Below are 23,260 nucleotides of genomic sequence, written 5' to 3'. Positions count from 1 at the left end.
TTTGCTATTTTGGATTGTCAAAAATCTTTTAAAAAATTTTTATAACTAGCCCACGTCGTCACTTACTAAGCCTTGACGCTCGAGGTGAGCCTATACATAGGTGATACCGATAAAGAACCACACAAATTTGATTAACCAACCGTATGAAGCCAACTAATCCGCCTGATCACTTAAACCTCAAGTCTAGCATCATGAATTATTCATCTAGTACCCAAATCTAATCAACCTATCACTGACCAATTAAGACAAGCATAACTAAATTAAAGATCTGCCCAAAGCCGAGCCAGCTATAGATCGGATCTTGATTAATAAACTAAATTAACACAGTCACTCATTTAGCCTAAGAACCAATGATTTAGCGTGATCATGATCGAATCACCATTTTTGCTAATTTCAAATAGGTCACTGTTTCGACAAGAAACAAATGCATTTGATTTAGGGGATTATTCAATAATAACAAAGAAAGAATGAAAGAACAATGATCACGAAGTATTCTATTCATTCTGAGTTCATTTACATCCTCGTATTTCCCTTGATTCTGAAAACAGAGTACAATAAATCAACACAATGAATAAGAGAAGAAGCAGTATTTTAATGGCAATTTTAGCAGTATTTCAGCATTTTAGATGTTTATTATAAAGACAGATGAGTTGTGCAGACTTGAAGTCCTTCGTCTGGTAGCGTGATAAACATTAATAGTCCTTCCACTTTTTTTTCTTTGATTTCTCTTCATCATTTTAAATTCTTCTTTCTTTGCTTTTGATGCCCTTCTAAAATGATCGTTACATGAGCCAGTTGTGCAAATAGACTTTTCTTTTTCCTGGAGTTCTCTCTCTATACTTCACTTTTAAAAGAAAAAATAAAATTCCTTTGATGAATTTGGCAACTGGTGCACTTGATCAAGGAAGGGGAATTTGGGCAAGAATATTGGTGCACAACTGAGGAAAAGCTAATAGAACTTCTCAAACTTGAGTTGTGCGGGTGCACAACTGAGGAAAGGCCGGAGACTTCTCAAACTTGAGTTGTGCAGGTGCACAACTGAGGAAAGGCCAGAGACTTCTCAAACTTGAGTTGTGCGGGTGCATAACTGAGGAAAGGCCGGAGACTTCTTAAACTTGAGTTGTGTCATATTTCCGTTCTGCTCCACTTTTCTCTTGCTTTGGGAGCTCCTCGAACCTCTCTAACTTCTGTCCTCCTCAAATGAAGATGGGAGAGGGGTATTTATAGACCTTTCACATGTGCGAAGGTTATCTGCGCATAACAAGGTGCGCACAAAACCTTCCTGTGCACAACACCTTCTAACGCACAAGACCTTCCAACGCACGATTCCAGCGTACAACTCTTTCCAGCGCACAACCATTCCAGCGCACAACTCTTTCGAGCGCACAACCCATTCCAGTGCACAATGCACTATTCACCACGCATAACACACTATTCACCACATAACACTATTCATCACACACAATACATTATTCATCGCGCACAACGCACTATTCACCGCGCACAACATATTATTCACCACTCAACGCACTATTCACCGCGCACAACGCACTATTCACTGTGCAACACTATTCATTGCACACAATGCACTATTCACCACAGCACTATTCATCATAGCACTATTCACGAGCAGCACTATTCATCACAATACTATTCACAAGCAACACTATTCACGAGAGATTTAAGATAGAGAGGGCTACAGAATGGGAGAAATGCTATGCAAATAAGAGATTCGAGAGGGCCGCGCGATGGACATGGCTACCTATCTTGGAATCTTGATGCGCAATAAACTCCTTTTGACTCATGTATGTTTTGTGCCCCAACAGCCACATTGTGAACTTAGTTAATCCAGACCCTAACAACTGCGCCTAAGAAATCTCCTTACCCTATTCATTCGAAAAATGTCTCGATTATCTAAACAAGCTCTAGACCGCTCGTTAGTGACCCACTAGTTTCGAAATTATAGAATAATGTTCGTCTCACTAGGCATGACATCCATCGCAGATGGTAGACCCAAACAATACCCCGAACCGCACAACTTAGACCGTGAAGGTAAAGCTTAAAAGACGCAACTCTTCGGAACTTGAAACCTAACACTTAAGCGAGTTAGCCAAGCCACTAAAACAACGAAGTTGTAACTTTTCAACCGTTGAATTGCAATCAAACTTGGGCCATGAATCAAGGATATTTCCTTACTCATATCCATATAACTATGGGCCCAATCGATCATCAGTGACCGTTGATCGCAAATCAGGCCCCCATGGCCAATCGGGTCATCCGTTTGCCGCCAAATTCGAACCAATTACTCATCCGATAATGGGGCACCTGCCCTATGACATAGATGGGCTAGGGGCCACTAGAATGGCCCCAAGGACCAGAGATCAACCCACTAGGGGCATGCATGTTAAAATAGGAGCTCCTACGGCCATTTAGACATATATTTCAGACTATATAAAGCCTAAAATTGCACTCTCTCACTCTCATCCGAATTTCTAATTGCAAGGGAGTGAGAGAGAGGGGAGAAGAGAAGAAGAGAGCTCCTTGGGGAGCTGATTTAGGGAAAATTCCCCTTACCGCTGACCACAACGGACCCCGTAACCGCGCCCTATCATAGAGAGTGGTCCACCGGTGATAGAAAGGTAACCCTCCAGCCCTCTCTGAATTTTAGCATTGTAGAACCTTGTGCATGCGTCCTTAAAAGCTAATTCCGTTGGCGCGGCGCCCCAATACACCAACTCGCGGGACCAGAACTGTAGGAGCAGCAGCCCGAACCATCGGACCATTCCTAAGTATGAACCATTAGCCTTAGGTGGCCAATTATTGAACCTAGGCAGAGATTAATGATTGTGTGTGTAAATTTGTTGTGCATGTTGATTTGTAAAAAGTTCATTGGTAGTTAATTTACTATAAATCTGCCTAAGCATGTTTAGAATAACTAATGTCTGACTTCCTTGCTAGATTAGGACAATTTGTTGAATTGCTATTCCTTTCTTTATTTCTCCTCTTGTTATGAGAATTTGAATTGGGTTTATTATTGAGGGTCAAATATTGGATATTAGACCCCAATTATTGCTCGAATTTACGAACATGATACTGTTTAATGGTCCGATTTAATCGCGTTTGTAATGTAGGGTGCAATTACGACTGAAAAAGGGTGCTTAAAGTTGAGATTTAGTGCTCAAAATTTACCAAAGCATGGGACGGACTCCAAGAGACCGACATCAATAGATATACACGACAGAAATCCGAGGAAACCGAGAAACTGAAGCTCAAGTGGCTTGAAAGATGTCCAGAGTGCAAGATTGCAGGGTTCTCACCATTCGTTCAACTCGAAACTTCATACATCTCCTGAGGACCATAAATGAACCGTACACGTCGATTTTCATCTATCGGATCCCTCTAGAAGAAGCCCAACGGACAGATCAGCCCCCATATCAGCGATCTGGGGCCCACCTGCTAACTGTATATGCCTCAAAATTGATCTCAACGCGTTAAATGAGCTAAAAATATGGATGGACGGAGCGGATTTCTCATGAATATTTCCATAGGATCTCATGTATATCACGTGTGCACGGTGCACAAGTGCACTAGCCGTGCACTGGATTTCTCAAAATTGGTCAGCTAACGCTGACCGACTCCATCTTCTCCAACTTAAGAAAGGACACATCGTCCTCCCATTGTGCGTCCGTTTCTCACTAGTGGGCCCCACTCCTCATATATATCATCAATCGGGACCGTCCATTGTGTGCATAGGTGGGGTATTTACCTTACCAAGGTGGCCTCTTGAGACCATGTAAGATGTTGCAGAATCCTAACCGTTAAATGCAGGATGAACGGCGGAGTAGAAGATATTGTGGGCCACACGGAATTCAATCCAAAAACCACCATACCCGAATGGTTTTTTGAGTAGATTTCAATAGACACTATGGATCTTCCATCTGATAGCAATCAGTGGGCCATCACACTTCACAGAGTTGACATGCGTCGACTCTGTTTCGCAACTGAGGCTGCGTCCATTCGTTGTGGGCCACCATCATGCAGTAAAGGCTTGATCTGAGTCATCCATCAGGTATAGGAAGCAAAACCAATCAAATTCATGCTGATCTTTGGCGGCCATGTACATTCACAGGATCATATCAGCGATCGCAAGAAGACCGTTCAGCTGCCATTGCAGCCTGATTGTCTCAGTGGGCCGCATCAGCAGACAACTATAACTCTCCATATCTGGTCAAAATTTCGAGGAGAAGATGATAGACGGCATGGATTTCGCAAACGTCATATAAGATGGGCCCCACCGGCAGCCCGCGCAAGAGCTTCCACGTCCATGCTTCACACGTAGCTGCGAAAGGAGCTATGGAAGCTTCACCGACTTGCTTGTTACAAACTCCACTGACCTAGCCACGATCAGTAGACGCTATAAGAGAGAAAAGAAAGAAGGAGAAAGGAAAATCTCGGTTTGGGGGCTTCAACGTGGAACGTGAGAGAGAGAGACAGAGAGAGAGATAATAGTTTTTGTTTTTTCTTTTCTTATTATTTTGTTTGTTTTGGATCCAGCCCATTCATGTTGGGCTGAACCTCTTAGCTAGGGTTAAGAGGTGAAGCTTGTGGCGTGATGGGGTTGATCCTACGGCTTGGATGCATGTGATGAACTGACGTTGATTCTAGTTTGATTAATAGGAATGCCTTTAGTTTTTAATGGTTTGTTGTGACTGAAATTACAATAGATCTGTGATAGCTTTGAGTATTTCCTTTGCGTTATAGGGTTTGTGAAATTGGGAACCCCGTTGTTCACCATCGTCTCCTGGGCATGGTTGTATGACGGAAACCTTCCTAACATTCATACATTCCTTAGATTGGATGTGGATTGGTTTAATTCTGTTGTTTACTTTGTCTCATGGGCATGGTTTTGTGATGGAATCTACTCTAATTTACATCTGTCTTATCTCTTGAAACTAGGTCAAAAGAAGTTCAGATTTGATTTTCATGGTATATCTTCCAACTGGATGAAGATGGGACTCAAAGTTCAGTTGAGATCATGAATCAAGCGTAGATCTCCCTGATCTCTATAAGTGGATCCTTGGCACCCTAGTTTCCTACCTTTAAATTTTTTAAATTTTAGATAATTATTTCATCATTATTCCTTAAATTATAATCGATTTAGATTTCGTCTTAGTCTAATTTTAATTCTACCTAGTTTCAGATAACGTACAGGGTTCAGTCCCTTAGGATTCAACCTCTGTCCCACCGAGTTTATTACTACATCACAACCCTATACTTGGGGAGTGAACATTTATCGCCAAACCTACAACGATTTGGGGGTAATGTGCCGCATGTCATCAATATGCTTAGTTTGTGTTGAATGTTATGGTTATTCACATGCATGCTTAAATTTTCTACAACTAGGAGTACTTCATGATCTTCTATATGATGCTAAGTGATCCCTTTTTTGGGTTGGTCATCAAATTTCAAGGCCCACACAGGTAGCCTCACTGGTAGGGCTCCCCAACGACCAATATGACCAATTTAAGTCGAACACGAATAGCCAGCAGTAGTTGGACTATGTGGAATGCTTGCACCTAATGCCGAGTGTTCCGCAGTTCACTTAAATTGGACGAATTGGCCCACTAACTGACCAACCATATTTGTTAACCATGTATGGTACGCCTGCCCGAATCTGGAACACCCTCATACCCTAGAAAGGCCTACTGATAACCGTTAGTGATACGATCTCACTAAGACTCATGTGTCGGGCATGGTGAAATGGGACACCGTGTCCGAGTTGTCGGCTACGCTGGGGTGACAAGCCTCCCCATAGTGACCAGTGAACAACCAAGACTCGAGAGCCGAGTATGGTAGTATGAGATACTGTGTTCGTGCTGTCGGCCTACGCCGGGGTGACAAGCCTCTCCGTAGTGACTAGTGAGCATATGAGGTGATAGATCCTTATTTGAACGGCCCCTGTCAAATTACTCAGCTGATGGTTCCATGCTAAAGTACCGTTTGAACAACCCGGATATGAATGAGATTAGTTAACGAGCCCTTCCCTGTGGTGATTTGGTTATGTGACAAGCCCACACCTCAGAACTGAGTGGTCATACTCAGTATTTGGGTGACGATCCATACCGAGTTGATCCTCATACCTTTAAGTATCATGCTTTACCTTTAGATTTATTAATTTGTGAGACAGATGGATGATACCTAAATTTGGATCATGGATCGCAAGCTCAGAACCACTACAGCCACCCTGGGCCAAGTGATCTGGATAAGGCCATTGATTAAATAAAGGTATTTCATCTTTCCCAATCGTACTGGATGAACGGGCTTAATTAAATACTCAGCTAATATGAATATTCATAGCATTGCATTAGTTAGGTTTGTGACTCGGCAGTCGAGGTCGCCTTATGAGGGAGTGTTGGGCATTGCGAACGTAAGATGGTGTCGCTCGAAGGAGTGTTGGATGGTGAGGGCATGCATCATATCATAATAATATGCACGTGTATTAATAAGAATAGCTAGGAACTGTGTATTGGATGCTTTTCATTAATTGCACCTATGAAATTGATAATATGTGTAACTATTGTTAATGGAACCCTCTAAGTTGATCACTCACTCCCACTCTAGGATGGTGTTTTAAAATACCAACCAAACAATTTCATAGATGCAGGTACTAGGAATTCGACACATTGGAAGAAGCGTTCATGGACTCGTAAGAGGAGCTCTCCTATTTTCAGCTCCTAGGTGGGCCACTGTAGTTGCCCTAGGGCCAGCAATGGAACCATAGGGTAGGATTATTTTTGTATATTTTTGCACATTTGTATTTCTTTTAATTGTAAACTTTCCTCAACTATATTCATGCACTTTGGATAGACATATTTTACCTGTTACTGATTTACTTGTATTAAAATTTATGTTTATTCTAGGGTACATCGCATAGTTTGCTTTATTTTTATGAACTGCTCAAATGTCAGGTGAAATGAATTATGAAATCCCACTTCTACAAAGCATTAGTGGCACCCAAGATGTCGGGAGTTAAGTATCTACTCGGCCCCCGAAATCCAGGGCGTTACAAAACCCGACTAAGCATGACATAACTAGTGGCCTCAGAGCGACCTGGGCTATACCGGCTTGGAAGAGAGCTCGAAGAGTTGTCAGCTTCTTCCAATTCCTCAGGGCGAGCTTCAATAATCTCGCGCAAGCAATGCACTGAAGTTACGATGAGGAGAGCTCGGGTTGTACGCGAGGACAGCCCACTACAGAAATCAAAATTGAAAATTAGCACAAGTCCAAACCACACCCAATCTACTTCAATTCAACAATACCCAACTGGGAGTCATAAATTTAGCAGGGACAGTACCAATCGCCAGGTCTGCCCACTCCCTGGACATGAAGAACCACTTATCCCCCCACTCTTTGTTGGACGAAGGGTTGCCAGTGATGAAAGCCTAGCCTGGGTTGGCCCAGGCAGAAAAACTAGTACCACCTCAGGTTCACGGAATTAATTTTTACCCTGTATAAATACAAGAACTCATCTATAGACAACTCGGGATGACCGAGCTACTGCCAAAGGACGCAAGTCCCGATCAATGACCTCTAAGCATTTGAGATCAACTGACCCGGAGCTAACCTCAAGGTGGAAACAACTCTCTGGACTGCAGGATGCAAGGGTAAACGAAGACCACATTGCAGAGCCACAACATAAATGACCAGATCGCCCTCGCGAGGCTGACTTTGTATCTCTCCTACTTTAGCCACTCTAAGCACCAACGATTCAGGGATCTGATAATCTCTCCTCACTTGAACCAGGTCAGCATTCGTCATGGTGGACCTGAAAGTACCGACCTCCCTAGGCTTAGCAAAAGGACCTCCTGGCCCTGACCGAACTCCCTCCTCGTAAACTCCCTAAAATTCCATCTCCTCACCTTTCGGCTCCGAGGAGGAGAGGACAAGTCTGTTCATTCTAGTTAGAGCTAGGCAAAATCCGACCCGATCCGATGGATCCAACCTGATTCGATCCAAACCGAAGGCCGGGATCGGGTCAGTTTGAGTAGGCTCAGTCAAATTCGAATGTATATCAAGTCGAGTTCGAATCAGTGGCTAATCTGAACCGATCCGATCTGGTCAGGTACTATATAAGATATATTTACTTTTTTATTTTTACTTTTTCACTATTCTCACCCGAACAAAGCCCTAATCCCTAACCCTTCTCTTTCTCTACCCGAATGAGCGGCGCCACACCCACCCATCTCGATCTGGCCACTCAGCATCCTGGAACCCATCATCACCACATCCATTTGCACAGTACTGCTATAGTGTGTTTGTTTCGTAATTTTCTGAAAGGCCAGTGGCTAATAATCAACCAACCTGATACCCTACTTTCTCTCTTCCAGCTGAGTCTCTCTCTCGATGAAATGGGAGAGGAAAAACCCAAACCAAGCAAAATCTGGCCTACTGTGAAGCCATTCGTCAATGACGGAGCTTCTGGAATGCTCACCACCTATGTCATCCAACCAATAGACATGATCAAGGTAAAATCATCTTTCCTTTTTGTTTTACTTTTCTGTAATTTTAATGCCTTTTTCCTTGATGGGTCTTCACCAATTTGTTCTTCTTGGCTAAACGATTGACATTTTGGAGAGTTCGGTGAGGTTTGATCAACTGGTTTTTTTCCTTTTGTGTGGGTTTTTTTTTGTCAGATCTCTGTACCCAATCCGATCCGACTCGGTTTCCCTGACCGAGTCAGACTCGGTTCGGATTATGTTAGCAGTGCTTCGGATCAGATTGATTTAGATGACCCAGACTCGGTCTCGGATTGGATCAAGTTCTGGTCGATGCATTGAAAATTTCAGATTGAGTCGAGTTGGACCCAATCCGATCCGACTCGACATGATGCCACCTCTAATTCGTGTGTCCTCGATCGAATGGCATGAATCATTATGAAAAGCTCCTAACACCGACCAATTACTAAACATGCTCAACATCCCGACCAAGGCCAACAAGAAAAGAATCACTACAACAACCGGGAAAAAAGGAAAAATAGGTCAAAGAAGGGAATATTGCCGAAAAAAGTGGAAGAAAAAGGATTTTTGACTTACCGAAAATCACCTAATCTAGTAGAGAACAAAGACAGCAAAATGGAAATAAGAAGCCGAGCATTCTTCCCCCTCTTAATACCCATACCCAGCTCAGTGCATTCATGACCTTCAATTAATGCCTCAGCATGAGATGCCGCAACGTCGCACGCAAGCACCCTTCTTGGGAGTCACATGGCAAGCGCTCAACTTGAGAACGAGCTCAAGCATTGATCCACGGACAATTGGCGTCCAACTGTTCATTCGACAACAAAACAACGTCATCATGTCTGACGTTTTTAAGATACGCAGTCATCATTAAGGAATCTGCTTCAGTCTCAGTGCTCGCCGCCTCTCTATTATGTGTCATAACAGCAGAATGACCTGAACTCTCAAACCTTCCGATCTATTCAACACCAAATATGAGTCATTCCATAATAACTTGCTCCCCGAGGACTTGAAAATCGCTCGGAAGCAAGAGGGCTCCTGTTGCGAGTAAAAATGGACTGACTAGAATAACTCAAGATAGGAGAATGACTTCCCCCGAGGAAGCTACCGGCATGCGGCTCACTCGAGGGCCAGTTGGGACCAACCAGCATCAACTACGACATGTGATTGCTTGCCTCCAAGTGCAGAGGTTCGTAAGTAATATCCCGTGAATACAGGGTCGATCCCATAGGGAGATGAATTGCGAGAAGGAGAAAATCAAATACAAAACAAACTAAGTAATAAAAATTAAACTTATGACTTGATTTTGGAATTTTTGAATAGATGTAATTCAACTGAATTAAAATAACACCCAAGCTTCAAAGTTTCACACATAGGTTAATGTTCCAAAATCATAATGACTTAGATAACACAACTAGGATTTGAGCAGTATGGTCAGCCTAATCGGAAAATAAAATAGTTTAAATATTTTAATAAATGATATAAAAGATTAAAAAATTATGGATTTGCACCATTAACATATATTATCAAGCGTCAATGATTTTAAGAATTCAATATCAATGAGATAATGAAAATTAAAGAAATATAACAGGTTGAGAACCTCTCCTATCTAGGAAATCTAATTAATCTAGGGTAAGTCTATCCATCAATGTGGATCTCGTATGATGGAAACATATGTATCTCACAAGAGGATTAAAAACAAAACCTAAACAACAGATAACATGCATACACCATTCTTTTCATTATTAAAACAATCAATCATCATAACTTAAAGAATTATTAAACCAATATACTTCCCTTCTAGCTTGGGCTAGAAGTAACTTAGAAAAACATAACTAAAATAGAGAAAGAAAGCAACAAGAAAGAATAAATGCAAATAGAAAAGATCTAAAAGAAAAAATAATTTATAAAACTTAAATAAAATTGAAAACTCTTTTAAAAAAAACCCTAAAGCTTGCTCTTGAATGCTTTGAATAATGCTTGGGAATGCCCTAAGAAGCCCTATTTATAAGTGGGGAACTCCAATTTTCGTACAAAGTTAAAAAACTCTAGAAACTGCCTAAATTATATGCAGTTTCTCAAAATAGACTTCTCGCTGCACAGTTTCGTTAAAATAGTCTTCACACTGTGCAGTTTTTCAAAATAGACTTCAGAGTTTTAGAATACACTTTTTCAGGACGATTTCAGGATTCTTCACTTCAATTCTTCAATTCTCTTCATTCCTCACTTGGTTTTCTTGGATCTTTGACAAGTGAATTCTTTAATCTTGGTCTCCTAAAATCCATCCCTTGCCTTGGTTATTCTTGAGCATCAAATTCATACTTTTTAGCACCCTTTTTAAATTCAAGCTCTTAAATTCACCTTACAACACATACATGAGTAAAATAAAATATTAAGCTGATTTATGTTCATAAAATCAAGATGTAAATGGGAAAAATTACGCAATATTTGAGTCTCAACAACAGGTTAAGACCACCATCTACCTGACCCTCAGCTCAACCTCCACTCTAGTTTGCCTAAGCACAGCGACGAACTCGGCATAAGTTCAAGGTCGAGCTCAGTCTTACCATAACACCCGACCCAACCAGAACAGTGTCCTGAGGCATCCACCCACGTGGGAACTGCCGCAGGACCGCTCGATTAGACCGCTCATGTGAGAGATACCACCAACAAATTAAATCGAGTTATTTCATTAATGTGGTCAAGTTTGATTATGGTTGGACTAAGTGCGGGCCGTAAAGCCGGTTCACATGATTGTACTTGGCAAATGTCTGTGCGGGCCATGCAATGGCCAAGGAAGGTCAAAAAAATCTAAAACTTGGGGAGACTATGGACCTCGCTGGGCTTCTGGTCAGACACGAATTACGAACCCAGAGGGCGCCCGAAAATAGAATATTCATACTACCCAGTCGGCACTTACCAAGCACAACTCACCCCAGCCTTAGCCCAATGATTAAAATTTTAAATCAATGTCCCTCTTGTTTAAAACAATGAAATGAGGCATTTCAATCGTCGGATCTCTTCTAAATTTACATCGAAGGCCAAAAATATTTCTCTACACCCGTCCACAAAATCCGAACCTTAATCATGGAACAGTGACCGTTAATCGCAAACCGACGCCTTGTGGTAAAACCCCGCATCTGTTTGCCTTTAAACTTTGCACGACCCTTCATCGGGCCATGGGGCACCTATTATATAAATTTCATGGCCAGGGGGGCATCAAGGCGGCCTCAATGGCCAGAAATGGACCCCACAAGACCGTTTGAAGATCGGACCCGTATGATAAAACATCGCATCCGTTTACCATCAAACTTTGCACGGCCCTTCATCGGACCATGGGGGACCTATCCTATAAATTTAGTGGCTAGGGGCCCATCAGGGCTGCCCCAATATCCAGAACTGGGTCCCACAAAGCCTTTGAAGGGAAATAGTAGAACTTAAGGCCATTTGGCCTAAAAATCCAGGGTATAAGACCCCTTAACTCCCACTCTCACTCACTCCCACAGAAATTTTAGCAACAAAGGAGAGGAGAGAGTGAAGAGAGAAGGGAGAGAAAGTAGAGAAAGAAGAAGGGAGAGAAAAGGGGTTGTAGCTGAAGGTGGGGCCCAAGGGAGGTAGAACCTTGCAACCTCTCTTTCCTTTTCCTTAAGAAACCCCATATCCACAACTACAAGCACGACTTTTAATTGATTGAGAAGGTAACCACTCATCTTCTCTAAAAGTTCATTGTATTGAGCTAGCCTTGCATGTAATCCTAACATGCAAATGCATTTGACTCATGACCTCAGCAAATCGACCTGTGAGTTCGGCATCCCTAGGTCGATTTCGCAAGCTCTCAATGATACATAGGTGCTTACCATTATCCTTAAGTGGCCAAGTATTAATTTTAGGATAAATTTAATGATTGTGGATGCTAAATTGATGTGCATGCTTAAATTAGAGAAAAACCTAGTTAGGAACCTATATAATAAGTCTAACCAACATGCATGAAATGACAAATTAATGTTTGATTATTCTTTAAATTGATTGGGCATGAAATTTGTGTTGCATGTTCATTCTTACATCTCATTCTTTTCTTTTATTTTTCTTCCCTGTTGTATGCATGGATGAAATTTCCTACACTATGGATGATGTGTGATCTTTTGTCTCTTAAGTAGTCTGGCACCACGCGGACACGTGTCAAATTTATGCCGTTAAGATGTAGTTGCATTTGTTTAATATCTTGAAATTTCATGTTTTAATGTATTGTATGCTTAATTCCATTTGTACTTGAAGATGAACTCCTAGCTACTTAGAATGTTATTAAATATAGCTCATCCTCTAGGTTGGCTAGGAAATTGAGAGTAGTAAGGGTGGTCCCATTCGTTGGGTCGTCCTGTGACTAGGCTGACTGATTTGGGCGGACGTAAAAGGGCGACAGTAGTAGGACTACATGGGTTGCTTGCACCTGATGTCGTGCGTTTCGTGCTCGCCTGAACTTGGGCGACCTAATCCACCGACTGACCAACCGTGTTTGTCTGTTTGAACCTATAACACCCCTTGCCCACTGACAATGGCTAGAATTGATCCACAGTCTCATGAGCCGGGTATGGTGGAATGGGACACTATGTCCGAGCTATCGATCTACACTAGGGTGACAAGCATCCCCGTAGTGATCTATGACCGATCCTGTTTTCCAGCACTCCTCACATGCTTGCAATCGGGGGTGAGGAACCCGATGGGATCAAGGATCGTGGGGCCCTGGCCTCGCGCGTTGAGGGGTTATGGCCTCACAAACGAATGAGAGCATTGATATCGTTGGGCTATACTAGTTTTCCCAACTTGCTGGATGAACGAACTTAACTAAAAACTTAGCTAATATGTTCACGATCGCATTGCATTAGTTACGTTGGCGACTCGGCAGTTGAGGTCGCAATGAGGGAGTGTTGATCATGCATGATCATTAGACGAAGTTACTCGAGGGAGTGTTGTTGTGAGGTCATGCATCATATCATAATTCATGCATATGCATTAACAAGATTAGTTAGAGATGTGTGAATGTATGTTTTTCATTAAATTCATTATAAAATTGATATTTGATATAACTTATGACTAATGGCACCCACTGAGTTGATCACTCACTCCCACTCTGGGACAGTGTTTTAAAACACCAACCAGACTCTTCAGTAGATGCAAAGTTTGATGAGCTGAGTAGGGTAAGTATAGACGAGGAAGAGGATCTTTCCTACTTCCTGCTTAGGGATGGGTCACCGTAGACTGAGCGAGTTGACTATGGGTTGTTGAGCAGAGAATTTAGCGCACTACTCTTTTGAACATTTTATATATGTATTTTGCGGGCGACGCCTTATGCGATCTGTTTGATATTTCTTGTAGACCCGTATATCTTAGCCGCCTTCATTTCAATAGATTAGTTGTGGTTGTGGTTTATATTCCAATCGATTTTATTTTTGCTTATTTTAAATTAGACTATATGCAAATCACTAAAATTAGGTTATAAGTGACACCTAGGAACTTTGAGGTCGAGTGTTTGCACGACCCCCAAATTTTGGAGCGTTACACTTACGCACTGGCCTAAATGGCCGACCATTCACCAAAGAAGACAGGTTGGCATATCTCAGGTTGGCTCATCCCGGGTCAACATATCTCAAGTCAGTGGGACCCGCGTTCTACTGGACCCGACTTGATCTCAATCATGTCCAACTAAGATCCTAGCCGAAGATGTAGGAAGCCTACTGCAATACGGATCCACTCGAGATCTGAGACAAGAATTTAAAGAGATCCTTACGACTTATAGTATGACTCAAATCCTATTATGACCGGTTAAATAAGGAGACCCCTCCTACGCCACCGCCTCTCCTCAGCTATAAAAAGGAGCGTCTCTAATAGTAAAAGGTACGCACGATTTCTAGTCTAAAACCCCTTACTCGATTAGACTCAGATTCCCTACCTGACTTAGGCATTGGAGGGTCCCTTGTATTAGCTAGGTCTCCTTTGTTCGCCCCTTGTGCAGGTACATAAAGGTACAGGGAACAGGGAAGGCTAACCAAGATTTCCGCATCAACAAAAACATTATAATTATAGGCGTTTGATTGTAACTTTTTCATATTTTTAACTGAATCGACTACTTTCTCACAGTTTGGTTTGCCCATCCGGTGCAACTCTCTTATTTAGCCCAACTGATAGTGCCCACCTTATGGACGTTCTGAATCAGTGTGCATGAGTCCATTTCAGATGAAGGGGTAACAACATAGGGAATAAAAAGAAAAAGATAATAATTTAAGAAGAAAATATCATTCTACGCATTACCGAATTTCTTCAGATGTCGCACATCTTATTACATACTATTTCTCCATTATTCTTCTTCACCACAATTATTCACTTTTTACTTTCTTCCTTTCTCTTTCTCCTGTTTTTGCTTCGCCAGACAGCTCAACGGCAACCGCCAGGTCCAAACCCCACCTTCCTTCCACCGACATCATACACCACATCCAACTTCAGCTGCTGCTTGTTCCCAATGATCGTCAGCTCGCCATTATCCTCATTCCCAGCAAATGCCAGGCAGCCTACCGCTCTCATTTCATAAATAATCCCAGAGTAGTCCAAATTTACATCAACATCCCCCTCAAAATGCAGAACTATAGGAGGAACTGATAGAGCTTCAGACCCGCCCAACTCATAGCAAGTGTCGAGTACGGAGGAAGGAGAAGAAACCGACTTGTAATTCATCATCTCCTGCTGGAATGCCAACCTCAGTGCGGCGTAGGCCGATGAGGGTAGTCGGGTGATGACGGTGCCGGAATCGATGATGGTACCGGGAGATGCCAATGTCGATGCAGGTATTGGCAGCGCCTGTCCTTTTACACTTATTCCGATCATATTGAGGAAGTAGAAGGACGGATTGTTCGGGTCAGTCACCAGTGGCGTGAATTTAACGGTAGAGGGGATGGCGTCGGTGCCAAAAGTCAGGTATCCAGGTGAGCTCGGCGACGACGGAAGGCAGTAAGAAAAAACTCGGCCGAATTTGGTTGCTGTTTGAGAAATTAAAGAAACGGATTCACGGCCGAGCCCGAGCAACCCAGCTGCCTTGCCAAACAGGCCATTGCTCTGCTGGCCACAGCCAAACAGGAAGTTGGGAAAAACATCAGACTGCGTCAGCGACAGCGTGTCATGTGCGAAGAAGCCAATGGATTTGGAGCCATCACCATAGCCGGTGGAGTAGACGCAGGTAGACGAGGAGCAGCCGTTGGAGAGGCTGAGTTGGGAACACACGGCCGAGTTGCAGGAGAGGTTGAGATAGGAAGATGAGTCGGTGGGGTTGAAGATCGGGTATTGCTGCTCGTAGCAGCCACCAGAGCATGGCTGGCATTGAATCCACGTGAGGTCGCTGCCGGTGTCAAACACAAGAGTCATGTCCCTCGGTGGAGTGCCGAATCCGACGGTTACGATGTAGTCTCCGGTTTCAACGGCTGTGCCGGGTCGAGCAGGGAGGGTAGTGTCCTGAACATCGACTCGGGAAGAAGCGCGGGTGAGTCGGGATTGGAGCCTGGTGACTCGGGATTGGTCTTGTTGGAGGATTTGGATAGGTGTAGCCCTCTGCCCATCAAAGGGCGAGCATGGCCCATACCTGTGTATTATTTTCAGCCCTTCCCTTTTAGATTCTGTTAAAATAAAATAAAAAATAAAAAAGACAAACAAAAACATAATGAAATTAATAAGGAGAAATAATGATATAGTGTAGTTAAATGCATGTGAAATTTCAAAACCTTTCAATAGGTTGTTGGCCCCACCATGAGGATTGGGTTGTGCAAAAATCTGCTATATTCACTTATCGAGTGGACCACACTTAAATTTTGTTATTCATCAATAGCTACATATTGTTTTCATGGTGTGGCCCACCTGATGAGTATATATGGTTGATTTTTGTATTTTGGTGATACTCATGGTGGGGCCAACCTATTAGACGGGTTGGATGTTGTAAACACATGAAAGTTTGGAGGTCATCCACTGGCTGGAATGTAATAATTAACTTAAGAAAATTTTAGATCGACTGGCGCTGTCGAAAACTTGTCAAGTTCTCCGAGTGAGTTGCCGAGTCATCGTGTGAGAAAAAAAAAAAAAAGGATCCATGTGGCATGGGACCCATAGTCACCATATGTCCGGATGACTGGAGTCGTACGTCTATCCTCAAGGTGACTATTTTAAGTGGGACCTCATGATTTTACGTGATACACGAGGAATTCTGGTTTTTAGGTGTGATCATGAGGAGGGGAGATTCGTGCACCCGTACAGATGTGGGAGATCTAAGCCGTTTACCAGATGGGTCCCACCGAGAAACTTCCCCCGCTCAAAAAAACAGGCACCCTGTCATATCGGGTCCACATCTGTACAAGATAAATCCATAGTAGTAATAAAAATAAATATCTGTGTACCTGTGTGGCCACACCACTGGGAACGATGGGGCAAAATATCAGCTGAATGCACAATTCAGGTAGGCCACGACCACAGAAAACAATAGGATCATTCAGTCACATGAAAATCAAAGCCTCAAATGAAAGGCTGCAAGATGGGACAGGAATCCTCTACACCACCTACTTAGGTAGTGGGCATGCGTGACAAAGCTCTTTGGCTAGGATGTGTGGTATAAGTGAATTTTACACTTGTCTATCAGTGTTCTCCTCTATTCTAAGCCCTAGGTTTTAAAATAATAATAATAATAATAATAATAATAATAAAAAGCAGCCAAATCCACAGCTTAGGTGGCTACACAATAGGAAATAATAGTGATGGTATACCAACCCACAAGTCTGTGCGTGAGGCCAGGATGATGTGTATCGTTCAACAAACCCATTCATCATATTTGACTCACCAGGATAAAGGGAATATGGTCATGACATTTGATCTTAAGAGGTCCGTCTGAAATTTATACATACGGTGTAATACACAGGCATTTTGACACCGGTCTTAAGTGGGATTGTTGCCAGTCTCAAGTGGGATCGCAGGTGGGATGAGGGGCACACTCGGGATGAGCAGCCCATGTAAGGCGGGCCCCACTCGTGTGAGGTAGGTAGCTCATGTGAGGTGGTACGCATGTGATGTGGGCCTCGTAAGAAGAGTTCAATCGAGGTCCTAACTCATGGGATGTGGAGCTAGCTATAAATTGAAGCTTTTAGATATTTTGGATGCATGGCCAATATAAGCATTATCACCCAATAGACTTTCATGGTAGATGTTAACATATATGACATATGGTAGCCTTAAAGGGCTTTTAAGTGTTTTATGTAGAGGTGTTGTAGAAGACTAAGATCGTTGTGTGTGCCTGGACATACTTAAAAACTTAAATAGAGAATAGCAGCTTGAATTGCATGTTGTATAATGAGTTAGAATAGTGGTGTCAGAGAAGAGGATACGTATATCTGGCATGGTTGTGAGAAATTGGCCAAATGGATCCTGCACACAAACAGGTTATCAAGTAACAAGAAATGTTAACCTTTGGATGAGCAGGCCCAAGCTGGAAGCGGCGCCAGAGGTTGGACCCTTGCAAGATCATGGCTGTCCATGTTGGAACTGAGGACCATTGAACGGTTGCAAAGGGAAGAGAAGAGAAGGGCCAAAAAGAGATAGGAATAGGTGGCCATTGCTGGAAAGATGTAGTTGGTTTCTTAGCATTGCCAACCCCAGTAATATAATAGAGAGATGAAACGCGTATTGAATTAATCACTCCTAAAACGCAACCCTTTGCGTGGGAAACTTGGAGTCTGTTATGGCCCACGAAAAGCAAGATGCTCTGACACTCCACAAACATCATGGCCCACCCCTTGGTTTTTTTTTTTTTTCCTTTAAATGAGGACGAGGATCATGTGGTTTCGCCAACACCCCCAGGGGGTGATGTGTTGTCTGCGGCCCGATATGATGTATGTGTTTTATATCCACACCGTCCATCTATTTTTCCAGCTCATCTTAGGGCATGAACCAAACATGAAGCAGATCTGAAGTTCAGGTGGACCATACCACAGGAAATGGTGGGGGTGATGACATTCACGGTTGAAACCTTTCTATGGCCCCCTCTAATGTTTATATGTCATCCAACCTCTTGATAAGGTCATTAAGACCTAAGGAAAATACAAATATTAGCCTGATCCAAAACTTTCGTGCCCCCAAGAATCTTTTAATGGTGAGAATTCATTCTCTACCGTTTCCTTTGGTGTGTCCCACTTGAGCTTCTGATATGCTTCATCTTTCGAGTTAATTCCCTATAATGAGGAGTAAAAATATATGGACGGAGTGGATATAGAACACACACATCAAATTGGGCCCCACAGCGCCTAACACATCATCACACCAGGACTGCGGGTACTGTTGGCAACACCATCTTATTCGTGTCCCTTTTTGTGCCGACTTCCTGGACATGGGTGGTACGTGTGAGCAACGATCCAGTAATCCCCATGGCATCGGAGTTATCATGTGCCTAGCAATTATGGACAGCATGTTACTGCATTCATTTTGATGATCTGGACCGTCTATCGGAAGGCCACTTCCATTATCGGTGGAACCAGTGAACTTGTTCTAATCGAATGTGAAACAGTTCTACTTTTAATGCCTTTTAAATGCAACGTGTATGCCACGCTTGAATGGCTGGGGTCATGAGATGGTTGAGGTTTCTTCTTTGACAAGGCTTGACCGTGATCCCCACTTTCATGTAATTGTAAAAGGTCGTCCGAATGGATTTAACAAAATCTAAAAGCAAGCAAAACATTGGATTTCTTTTCACACTCTATTGTGCTAATATAGATGGATACAATGACTGACTGCAGCACTATATAATTGAAATAGGAGTTGATTGGCTGATTATTCAGTTACTCTGCAAATTATTTTAGAGAATGATAAAGTGATATATAATTGAATAGTGAAATTTCTTCTTCCAAAAATAAATTCAATTTTACCTTAAGACTGTGTAGATTGTAATAAGTCTTTCTAAATAAAGAAATATTGGTATTGAGAACGGATAAAATCCAATGTTTGAACATAGATCAAGATTACAACTAAAAGATTATTGCTACTCCTAAGAAAGAGCTAAGCCATGATAAGTAAAGGTAAATTGACAAATAATTGGTAATTAAAAGATAATTTGATTAATTTGTTTGATTGGTGTGACATGCATTGCTTTATGGATTTCCTCTATTATTTATCAGTTTCCTTACTACACATATACTTTGTATTTGCTTCTTTTTTTTACTTCAGACTTTATAGCAGTTTAATGTTCTCTCAAATGATTTCTGTCCATTTAACTTCTCAACCCTGCCTTGTCATTAGATGACGTATATTTTCAACTTGGCACCAACTGTCGTAAAAGGTGCTCCAAATATTTTGAAATATCTTTCTTCATGTTATATTCTCTTTATGTAACAACACATGTCACTTTCTTATTGGTTATTCCATAAATGGTCAAAAATATGATATAACTGGTATCCCTTGACCCGTAATAACTATTATATACTAGAGAGAAGGGTGCTTAATGGAGAATAACACATTTCATTCTTTTTCTTCTCTTCAATTTTGTGGCTCATAACTAACTTTAGATCTACCTCATTTTTATAATGACATACCGTGGTGTAGTAGATATACAAAGTAAATGTACGGATAGTGATCACGGTAAACCCCCCGAAGCCTTTGTTGCATAGATTCTCTATATTACACTGTACTGTACTCAGAGGGTGGTAGAGTGGGAGCTGACCACTTGTATGAAAAAAAAAATTACAAAAATGCCGTGGATTGAAAGGTGCCTACCACTTTTCATTTAAAATCAAAAGTTAATACTTCTTTCTGAGGCTTATTACATGGGTAAAATAGGTCACATTATATGTAGAGTGGACCCGAATCCTTATGCTAAAAATTGTGCCAAGTGATTTCCCAAATTTGAATACATAAAATAAGAGATAATTAGAGAGAAATTGAATCTAAGAGGTGATCTAAGCCATTGATTGTATAGATTTATGCATGTAATTACAATGGGTCCATCGGGACCAATATGGTCTGGACATGTAATAACTAATCTGTTCGTTGGCCAAAGATCCTGAAGCATGTGCCGCCCAAACATACTTATAAATGGCAAGAGTTAGGAATAAGTGGAAATTGAATGGCCACAAGTCAAACACTCGGGTCCACCATGATGCTTTTGAGAAATATCCCACCCCTTAGGCAAATCCAAAACTCAAGTAGCTCACACAATAAGAAATAGCGGTACTGAATGCTCACCTTTGAAATGGTCATGTTTGTCGTGCCTTGAAAATGGAGCCCAAACTCTTGTGTTTGAAAGCATTTGAATGAATTTTTTTATTTTTATTTTTGGATGTTTGGTACTGTTTTCCTCTACTATGATATCCAATATTTCACCCTTGATTTTTATGAGCCAACTTTGATATTTATATAAAATTCATTCCAACATCCGATGCTACACCAAAACTAAGTATAGGTACCAAATTAAAATCAGACCCATCTATGACTCATATATTTCACGCCGAGAGAAATAATTTGGAGAGTGAGAATTACCCTGTACACCATTTCTAATAGTTAGAGGTGGTAGGTGGCTGTGGAGAGAGTAGAGACAGGTTTCTTTGTATATTACAAAATTGCCCTTCCAAAGCCTTATGAGCCCGTCTGGGCTCACTGATGGGCTGTTGGACATGTCTAAGCCCAGTCTATTGAAAAACGGGCTTGAATTTTAAGACCGAACTAGACGTCGGAGCTGATACTCCAACCCAAATCTAGCCCAGTGGGGCCAAGCTTGAAAGCCAGCATTCAGCCCGACCCATTTACATCCCTAGTGGCACATGAGGGAGGGAAAGAGAGAGAAAATGGTGAAAGTTTAGAAAGAAAAGAGAGCTGAAAGTTGATAAGAAAAAGAGTATAGACAAAGGAAAGAGTTGAGAGAGAGAGAGAGAGACCGGTGAGTGGTGTCCTGAATCGCGGGTGGGTTGGGATTGGATACAATTGACTCGGGATTGGTCTTGTTGGAGGATTTGAATGGCCCATCCATCAATAGCTGCACATTCTTTTCTTACGGTGTGACCCACATGACGAGTATATGGAGATGATTTCTGTACTTAGGTGATATGATATATTTGCCTTACATCTTATCCATCCATTTTATTTTGACAGCTCATTTTCGGCATGATCCAAAAAATGAAGTAGATCCACATCTTAGATGGACCATACCACAAGAAACAGCGGTGACTGAATACCCACCATTAAAAACTTACTGGGGGCACCGGAATGTTTATTTATCTTCCAACCTGTCAACGAAGGGACCACATAAATCTCAGCTTGATCCAAAACTTCTGTGGTCCACAAAAAGATTTTAATCACCACTATTTCCTGTGGTAAGGTGCACCTAAGATTTGAATTTTTTTTTTTTTTTTTTTCTTTTTGTTAAAGAAAATTTTATTCATAGCGTGGGTGTAAGGCACATACATTATGGTGGAACCCACAGTCAGGGATCTACTGGCCTCCGATCCACTGAAGTGGCCCATACTCATGGTGGGGCCAACCTAGCTTATGACACTCAGGCTCTTTGGCCAGGATATGGTATATGTGAAATTCACTTGTGTGGTGGGACGCCAAAATCCAGAGCTTAGGTGGGCCACACCATAAGGGAATAATAGTGACCCAACCATAAGTTTGTACGTGCGGCCACCATGATGTGTATCTTTCATCAATCCCATTCATTTGATTTAACTCACCCAGATAAAAAGGAACATACACAAATCAGTCTAATCCAATTAGGCAAGCCACAACACTTGGACTTAAGAGGTTCCTCTAAAACCTATATGGCCTGATATTTTGAATGTAGACTCAACATAAGCATTATCACCTGAAGGACGGAGTGGATTGAACATATACAACATGGTAGCCTCAAAGGGACGCGGACTCCTTGATGTTCCTGCGCTGGTATGCAAGGTGGGGTCCACTGACATTTATGAGAAGTTCACCCTGTCCATTTATTTTTCGAGCTGATTTTAGGACATGGGACCAAAAATGAAGAGGATCCAAAAATCAAGTGGGCCATACAAGAGGAAACAGCAGGGATTCAGTGATCACCACCGTTGAAACGTTTGTATTGCCACAAAAGTTTTGTATCGGTCTAAGTTTTTGGTATTTTCACTTCATTCCAGTATAAATGACATTATAAACAATTTGGATGACATATAAACATTAAGGCGGAGCCTATGAAGGTTTCAACGGTAGGCATTCATTTCCCCACTGTTTCATCTCGTATGGCTCACTTGAGTTTTGGATACTCCTCACTTTTGGTTGAATGTCATAAAATGAGCTCGAAAAATGGATGGACGGTTTGGATTTCTCATAAACATCACAGTGGACCCCACCTTGCATCGCTTTCAAAGGGTATCGAATGTCCGTCCCAAAGAGCAATTGGGTGTTTTATGCAGAGATGTGGTAGAAGACTTGGGTCCTTGTAAGTGTATGCATGCGCGTGGTTTAAATTGCATGTTGTATGATTTAGATTAGTGGATTCAGGGTCAGGATATCAACGGTCCTGATTAGTGGACCATCTGGCATGATTGTGAGAAATGGGTCAAGCAACAAGAAATGTTAACCTTTGGATGAGCTGGTAGTGGCAGAGATCGGACCCTTATGAGATCATGGCTTGCCATGTTGGCACCAACGACAATTGAAAGGTTGCAAAGGAAAGAGAAGGAAAAAGGCTAAAAAGAGGTAGGAATAGGCGG

At 42.0% G+C, this 23,260-nt stretch overlaps 1 protein-coding gene across 1 annotated transcript; it reads right to left on the bottom strand.

Moving 5' to 3' along the window:
- Positions 1–14,771: 14,771 nt before the first annotated feature.
- Positions 14,772–18,159, bottom strand: LOC131256077 (aspartyl protease family protein At5g10770-like). Its single transcript, XM_058257129.1, has 2 exons — positions 18,004–18,159; positions 14,772–16,174 (listed from the first exon to the last, which is right to left on the bottom strand). Exons 1-2 carry the CDS (start codon positions 18,149–18,151, stop codon positions 14,946–14,948), a joined length of 1,377 nt encoding a protein of 458 aa, XP_058113112.1. The 5' UTR covers positions 18,152–18,159; the 3' UTR covers positions 14,772–14,945.
- Positions 18,160–23,260: the final 5,101 nt, after the last annotated feature.

Source organism: Magnolia sinica, chromosome 9 (assembly GCF_029962835.1).
Source record: "Magnolia sinica isolate HGM2019 chromosome 9, MsV1, whole genome shotgun sequence".
NCBI lineage: Eukaryota > Viridiplantae > Streptophyta > Magnoliopsida > Magnoliales > Magnoliaceae > Magnolia > Magnolia sinica.
Note: the sequence above shows the minus strand (reverse complement) of the source record. Positions and strands in the feature narration are given on the sequence as shown.